The sequence below is a fragment of the Haplochromis burtoni genome, unplaced genomic scaffold (genome assembly GCF_018398535.1).
Source record: "Haplochromis burtoni strain Fernald_Lab_line unplaced genomic scaffold, NCSU_Asbu1 Contig_334, whole genome shotgun sequence".
NCBI lineage: Eukaryota > Metazoa > Chordata > Actinopteri > Cichliformes > Cichlidae > Haplochromis > Haplochromis burtoni.
Window position 1 is genome coordinate 122,819 of NW_024582695.1, and position 8,563 is coordinate 131,381.

Genomic DNA, 8,563 nt, shown 5'->3' on the forward strand with positions numbered 1-8,563 from the left:
TGTGTGTGTGTGTGTGTGTGTGTGTGTGTGTGTGTGTGTGTGTGTGTGTGTGTGTGTGTGTGTGTGTGTGTGTGTGTGCGCCCCCGCATGTTTGCAGCAGATATCAGTGATTGTTGCTTTAACAAAAAAAATAATATTTTAAAGCATATGACAGACACTTGGCATTGTGGGAAGAGTTTACCTCTGACTGGATTTGCTGGCGTTAATCTATCTACAGGATTACATTACCTAGTGGAAACACACACACGCACTCACTCACACATTTTCAAAGGGGGTTGTTCCAGGATCAGTCTATTGATAGCACAGGGAATCCCACAGCAAACAACAGCGAGTCATGTTACGTAAACGTGCGGTTGTTTTCTTGTGTTGGTTACTTTATTTTGTTTTTGTTTGTGTTAGGTGTAAATCCATAGCCAAGCTTATCAGAGTTTTGGAGCTGTGTACCTAGCTAAGCCATGTGTCATCTTTATTTTATTTTTTTTCCTGTTACTCTAGTTTGTGTCACCCTATGGGTAGGCTATGTAATTCTCTTCTCTTAGAAGCACAACTGTTACCAAAGTCATAGCGACTGTGATTTCGGAGGATGCCGTACTCTGATTACTTTGAACAGTAGAGTCACCGCTTACTGACATTTCCCCCCTTCTCTTTCTGTTTATTGACGCTCTTGAGATCAGAGACTCCATTGTTAAAATGTTTTATATTGCAGAGCTGTTTTACATTTTGTTCAGAGTTTTGTGTAAGAAAGTGTTACTGTTGGCTGAACATCAGCACATTTACTGACAGCGAGCTGAGTGTCTTGTCTTTCGTCATTTTGGTTGTGAAAGGTGGGTTGATGACATTCAGCTATGGATGAATTGCACCTGGTGTACAGACCCTTTTTTGTGTAAGTCAGAATAGTTTCTTCAGTTCTTTCTCAATAACTGCCAATGTGACTGTGGAAAGCTTGTTTTTCCTTCCTTGTTAATTTTTCTTTTGATATGGATTGGCGCCCCCTCGTGGTCTGCTCTGGTATGATAGCTACTCTGCAGGACCGTGGAGACATCCACTTAAAGCAGACCTTCATTTCTCTCAGGCAAAAACAAAAGGAGGGGCAGCTCCGACCGTACGTGTGCGTATGCTTTTCACGAGGGTGGCGGTGGCGATTGCTTTTTACGTTTGGGGGTCCTGAATGAATGAATGGATGCAACCCCTGCAGACCAGCAAGCATTTTTACATTTTTTTAATCTCAACTAAATATATGCAAAAATAAAAGAAGGAAAAAGTGAACGAGATAAAAACAGACTTAACGCTTGATGTGTTTTGCAGGATAAAATTTGCTAACTAAGTCTTGTTCATGGAAACACTACTATGATATTCTAGCTCAAGATGTGTCACCTTCTCACCGGCCTTGTCTTTCACTGCGGGCCTGACCTTAAACTTCACTCTCAGCAATTGCAGGAAAGTTTATAGAAGCGTCGAAAAGAGAACAAAGGCTTCGAGCCGTCGCGCTCAAACAGTCTGAGAACGCTGCAGCCGGAAAACGTTTTTTCTTGAATCCCTGGCAGCGTTGTTCACAGTCGTGACTATGGTGCAGTGAAAATGTGGCCTGTGTGTAGCGAGCTCCTCTGTGTTACATTATGTATTCACTATGCTTTTATCAAGAGGACTAACTGACCTTACAGGCTGTCTGTCTTTGTATGCATAAACAGCCTCCTTTATTCTTTTCTTTTCGTGTCTATTTACCTTTCTCATAGTACTGGGAGCAGGCTGCTTTTTCTTTCCTTTTTTTTTTATTTTTATTTTTTTATTGGATACGTGCTCAACCTGTTGGCATTATAACTGTATAATATAATTTATCATTTGTACTATTGTAACATACTGTTCTTCTGTATACCTTATTATTCTGTGTAATGGGTTTTTGTAGGAAAAGTCATTGTGGTATTTTAACGACATCTAAACAAATGAACGCAGCAGGCTCCGCACCCCTGTCGGATGAGGACAACTGTAGCTGCAACTGGTTCAAAATAAACTGTGTATCACTTCAGCTCTGTCCGCTCTGTCTCTCCTTGCATGTTGTTTTTAGGGCTGGGGATGTTTTGCCCACAGACTACAGCGATCTGTGCTCAACATGTGTAGTTTATTTGTGTTAGAAAAGTTTAAAAAAAAAACATACAGTAACAGTGAAAAAAATCAAAAATGGTACAAAAGGTATAACTGAAAGCACATTAGTATAATTCCATCTCTACACAATATTTCCAGATGCGCACATTATTGCTGGTGTCTCATTTGAACACGGGATTGTCACGGTGAGGGGAAAAAATGTCGCCTTAATGAGGAGATGTGTCATTTGGCCCAAATTTCCTTCAGTCTGTTAATGTTACCACATGTTTTATGGTTGTTCCTCTGTTGATCAGCCAGATGTGGCGGAGGGCTTGTTTGCCGGGCCTGATGGTCCCGTCTCATAGTCCATCTTCTTCATGTCTTTAGTCATGATGAGAAAGGAGACTGACACAAAGCCTTGTGAATGAACTCTAGTCACTGCAACATTAAATATAAGACACAGTTTTTGTTTTAGTCCAGAGCCTGGAGTAACTTGTGTGATTTGATTTGTTGTGAATCTAAAGGCTCAGTCACTAGAAATAAGAACTGCGACAGGAGAAACAACTATTTCAACAGCAACAAGAAGTTAATAGCACTAGACTGGACTCCTTTCGGGTTCCCTGATGTGACTTTAGCACAGCATACTAGTTTTGGGACAATAAAGAAATACAGACAAGAGCCACACACCTTCTCTGCCCTCACCCTGGGCCACCACTTTAGGATCTGTGTATTCAGGCCGTCGTCCCGTCAACCACCTGAACAGAGGAGAGGAAAAAAATTGTGAACCTTTATGTACGACAAACTGGCTTAAGAATATGCATTTAGCTTGAGATAAACTCAGTTTTCTCAGTCTACTCTGGAAGGCTTTTTAAGGCAAGTTAACCTTAACTTGATACTTTGATACAAGTGGCTAAAACAAGAGGAAGAAAAGCCCTTAAAAAAAATGTGCTGCTGCTGTTTTATTTCAGTTACACTGTCAGGACAACAAATGACATAACTTTGGCATGCCACCAAAGTTATGCGACCTTAGGTTGTCAGGAGATAACGTGGGAATACCTTTGTTTGTGTTTTTCCGCATACTGATCACAGAAGCAGGAAAAACAATGTTAATTATTCTCACCATACAGGTAATAAGAGCCTATCTTTAGCTCAGGTGTTGCGCAGTTTGTACTGCTCTGAGATCATAAGCCACCCGAGCTGCTGGCAGAGAGATGAGAAGACCGCACACATCTCACCCTGTGAACTTCTGAAGTCTCCATGTGGGCTCAGGAACAAACATGGGAATGGTTTTCGTATGCCTGAAGAATAAAAATAAGGTTATTTTCTGTTTCACGCTCTTCCTGCTGAAAGAAGCAGGTGGTGTCTACATGCTGACATGGCTCAAAGGTGAGCACGAGTCATTTGAAAATGGTACTTGTGTAGGGCAACCCACCCCCCAAAAAAACCTAATAAGTAAATGAAAGCAGTACTGACTGTCCTGGTGTGAAGGGGATGTGTGTTGCTCCGTAGCCTCTGACCACATCGTTGCCAAAAACATCTGGACCATAAACACTCACCACAAGCTGAGGCCCTGGAAAATGAACCCATTAATTAATACATAAATTCTCTGTCTACAATAAGTTTTAGATATTACTTCTATTTCTATTTTCAGAGCAGATCATCTGCCTCAATCTCAAACTCTGTCTCCAAACTGCTCAACCTGAGTGGTCCCTCTAATATATTAATTTCGAGTCCCGTACATCCTGATCACTCCCAGACTCCAAACCATACATCATAACAGATCACACCACCATCCTTTAAACCTTCCCTTTCACTCATGCTGCTATCCTTCTTTCACAAATCGCCCCTGACACTTGTCTCCACCCAGCCTGCACTCTCTTTTTCACCTCTCTTGTGCACTTTGGACGGTTGACTCTCACATACTTGGTTGGCTGTCTGTCAGTACTACAATTCATCTCTTGTCACTCTATCATATACTTTCTCTTGATCTGCAAAGACAGTGCAACTAATTTGCCCTTCTCCTTCTAAAGGATCTAATATTTTTGTCAACAGAGGGCAACTGTTTGCAATTAACCACGTGTTTTTGAGTGTGTTTGTGTAATGCTCACATCCAGATGGATTTGTGCTCTTAAATGTTGTTGCCAGTGGGAAGTTCCATATCAACCTGTGGGAAGCTTGGCTGCTTTTACTAGCAATTTGCGTGATGCCTTCCTCCAACCCCTATAGGACGAAAACAAACAAACACACGAAATTTCAGTAGGGGCTGGACTTTAACCATTTGTTATTTAGTAAAGACTTCATGACCCCTTTTCAGGCTAATTGTTCCTGTACTATATATAAAACTGTAATTTTATATTGAATCTCGAGATGCAGAAAAGGACTTGACAGCTACTCACCGTGGTGGGAGCCCAGTCGTGGCCGTAGACAAAACAATATTTGCAGTACAAGTTGTCATACTCTGGAAACTGAAATACAACAAAGATAATATCAGCTTTACACCTATACACAAGGGTAAACGAACTGAGAAATGAGACGAATCCATGGCACAAGTTACCTCAAACGGTGCTAATGCTAGCTGAACAATCAGCTGCTAGGCTAGGCTAAAACACAGAAAGCCCACTCACGTTCGCTCCCTCAATATGTCCGTTCACCGTAAGAAGAAACACGGATGGGTTGCTTGCAGCCATTACGGCTTTAGTTAGTAAACCAGAAGCTGAATGCGTTTCTCTTTCATGAAAGATTCAATCCGCTGCAGAAGAATCCTGCTGCTGATCATTCCGTTGCTAGGGCGACGCTTTTCCTCCTCTCTACGGAAACCTGCTACATCCAAACTGAACGGTCGCGTAAACGCGATGAGGAAATGTTAACACTGTCCACAAGATGAAGCCACTGTACCAAACACCGAGTAACAGGAGAGCATCCTGTAGCTTTATATAAACAGTGAACACTATCAGGCTGAGGAGACGGTAATGCGCGCGGTCACATAGTGTACTAAGTGGGGCCACGAGTCACAACATATGATCAAGAAGCAGAGGAAGTGTGGAATGGAGGAGCACAGCATTATCACATTAGTGTTCAGTGGCTTCGATTTATGGGTAGGATTTATTACCATGTCCATTCTTGGGAACAGAAGATGGCAGAACTTAATATGTTGGTTGTCAGCCATTGTTTAAAAACCAGTGAGGAAGAGGAGAAGCCTTCCAGCACATAGGGAAAGTAGAGGATAGTGGGAGCAGTTGTAATACACTTCTGCATAAACTCTCAGGGACAAAACTGATTTTGATGTAAAAACTTTCTGGATCTGCACTATTTTTCTTCTTCTACTGTTTAAAATTTACATGATAGTGAATTTGAACTTGCATCAATTTAAGCTTACAAACTTACTTGTTTTTAATTTACATCAGTTTTAAAGATAATTTTGAACAATCATGTAGGCGCTACTAGATAGAATATAAGATTGTAACGCTGATGTCGGGGTTAATGTCAACATTTAGGACTGCAGGCGCTTTGCTTCTCTGTGTTGATGACTGACTTTACTGTTAAAGATGACATATTGCAATAATTCTACATTTAAAATGACTACCTAAAATAAAAAATACATCTTTTTGTTTAAAATAGTGCTTACATGTTGACAGAAGGTGTCAGTTTGAAGGTATAATAGCAAATCTTGCATTATTCTCTTAAAATCTCTTATGTCATATGGTAATATCTTAAAAAAAATCAGTCAGTATCTGTTGTCTATATTGATGTAAGTTACCTTAAAAACAGTTTTAAATTGTAACTTATACTCAGTTCATAGGATTATATTATAGTTACCTCTAGAATAGTTAGGCTTTCTGGGAAAATGCCTTCAATCCACAGACTAACATACCTCCAAGAGTTAAACCTTTCTATGTACGTTTTTAGATTTGAGATATAGTGTTATTTGCTTCATTTTTACAGTCTTGCCATCATAAGTGAAAATGTACAAATTGTACTATTAGTGCACATATGTAGTGCTTAATAAATGTATTAGACTATATGTCATAAAAAGAAGAAAACACAAATCGTTTAGAAATCTGTCAAAAACCTGTTTCTAAAATAAAAATTGCATTATTATTTATTAGGTAATTAACAGACTGGATTCATATTTTTCCACCGGACTTCTCTGAGGTGTCAGAATTGATGAATAAATCAAGCATAAGATTCAAGCACTGAACCGATTTTTCTGTTCAGAAATGCAAGTAAATAACTGTAATTTGGTGCTTTAATTAAAAAAGATTAACATGATTTATTTTTTTTTCAGCTTTTTTATAGAAAAGTTCATTTGAAAGTTCATGGATACAAGAATAATTATATTTTAACATTAAAAATGTCATTTTGATTAAAGAGCTTGCACAGACTGGTGGATTAACCATCGCAGAAACAGAAGAAATTATTTTGGCAATTCAGGACAGCATAAAACTTACACTGGGTGGTGTTCTAGTAATTTATGAAGTACTGTATATGTTCCTTTTCTTAAAAACGACTAGTGTGCTTGAAGTAGTCTTTGAATTATGAGGGAAAATGTAAAAAGTTACAATTACCCCCAGTCTCCCCTGATGCTTTCTCACTAAGGATATTTGAAAGGGTGCATTTTCACAAATATTGTGATATTTTCCTAAATCTAACCACATAGTTTAATTGCCTCAACAGCACCAGAAAAGTGAAAATTATATAGAAATATTAAACTACATGGCAGAAAGCTTTTCTGGGAGAAAACCCTGAGAGCAAACCACGTACGATCAAACTACACCGAGGACCTGGTTGTTGCATGGCTGGGAGCTTTAAATGAAACCCAATGAGTCCCATTTCCAAATGTCAGGTCTGCCCTTCCATTAATCAAAGTGCATGACAACGACAAGCATACACTGTATAAACAGCATATATGTGATGAACACATTGGTAACCCTAAGTGCACGAACATCGTGTTCTCTTGTTTCTGCAAACAAAGATGGAAATGTGCAATTGTGGTTTGCCTCGCATTCAAATGCATTATATGGCAAACACACATAAACAGAGGGCAGTGTTTCCACTATTGTCAACTGCGTAATGTTCAAATATGAGACAAATATAAGAGGTAAGTAGTATTTAGTTAAATTAAGTGGAAATGTGCTCAGCACTTTACCAAATTAACATTAAATTGTACAACATTATGGTAACAGCTGGGTTTGTAATGCAGTTCCACTGAGTTTATTCAGATGCTACTACTTTTAATTGGAAAACATCATCCACTATATTTTCTCTGTTTGCAACATGCTGCCACATTTTCAGTCAGGAGGATGTGCATTCATGTTCAGGTTAAGAAGAAGGTACAATGTTTTGCTTAAGACATAATACAAATCTGCTCCTTTAAAGATCTTAAAATGAGATACATACACCCTCAGATGAACTAAAAACAGGACAGAAACCAGCATGTTACCACTTATTTAACAAATATTCCATATGAATCAAGTAGTTAAGTAGCAGCCAATCAAATGCACTTGATTAACTCATCATCAGCAAGTGTGATGTGATGACTTGAGCTTGTTTTGCACCGCAGGACCTGGGCACTTTGCATTCATTTTGTCCACCATGAAAAAAATGTTTTCTCGGGTTAAATGTGAGACCATCTGTCTGACGGCTAAAGCTTGGCCCAAATTGGGTCATGAAACAGGACAATGATCCCAAACACAGCAGCAAATCTAGTGCAGAATGGCTGAAAAGGAAAAGAATCAAGGAGCTGCAATGGTCCAGTCAAAGTCCAGGCCTCAAACTGATTGAAATGCTATGTTGGGACTTTCAGAGAGCTGTGCATTAGTGAATACCCGCAAACCTCAATGAACGAATGTAAGGAAGATTACCGATTACTACAAGCTACTAAATCAATCAACAAAAATCATCAAAGCTGTTGTTTGGGCCAGACAACACACCTGGCATCTGCCCTTAATATGGTCGGGTTAGCTGAGTTGTGGCGGTCAAATGTGGGCCATACAGTCATTGCTATCTGTGGTAACCTACAATGATTGATGGGAACTGCAACTTTTAGGGGTTAAGAGAAACCAAAAGAGCAAAAGGCACATTAACAGAATATTCATATTCACCTGAACAAAATCCAGAACTTGACAAGATCACTGGATCGTCTCAGTTGCAGAAAGAACAAAGACTCCAAACCACTTCAAGAATATACCTGATGGATAGAAGTTTGTAAAGGTTAAGTTAAGATACAATATTACTGTCTAGCTGAAGTCCCATCTCAATGTGGAGCTAATTGCTGTAAAAACATAACTGGTAATATAGGGCAGCTGGGCTAAATATGTATGAAACTGTTTTACGATGAACCACACTGTAACTGCGCATTTCTTTTTAACCAACAGCTGAAACTGCATCAAACAAAGCCTCCCAGGTGCAGCTACACCTTATAATCTGGGCTTGCCCACCAACCCTTACCAAATTAGAACATGGCAAGTGTTTTAAGGGGACTAAG

The 8,563-nt window shown here is 39.4% G+C and overlaps 1 protein-coding gene across 1 annotated transcript; it reads right to left on the minus strand.

The window, feature by feature from the left end:
• Positions 1 to 1,732: 1,732 nt before the first annotated feature.
• On the minus strand, positions 1,733 to 4,907 carry b9d1 (B9 protein domain 1). The gene is made up of 7 exons (XM_005942457.3): positions 4,704 to 4,907; positions 4,476 to 4,544; positions 4,188 to 4,299; positions 3,553 to 3,649; positions 3,315 to 3,377; positions 2,767 to 2,834; positions 1,733 to 2,517 (listed from the first exon to the last, which is right to left on the minus strand). The coding sequence occupies exons 1-7, from the start codon at positions 4,764 to 4,766 to the stop codon at positions 2,390 to 2,392; spliced, it is 600 nt and encodes a 199-aa protein (XP_005942519.1). The 5' UTR covers positions 4,767 to 4,907; the 3' UTR covers positions 1,733 to 2,389.
• Between the last annotated feature and the right edge of the window lie 3,656 nt (positions 4,908 to 8,563).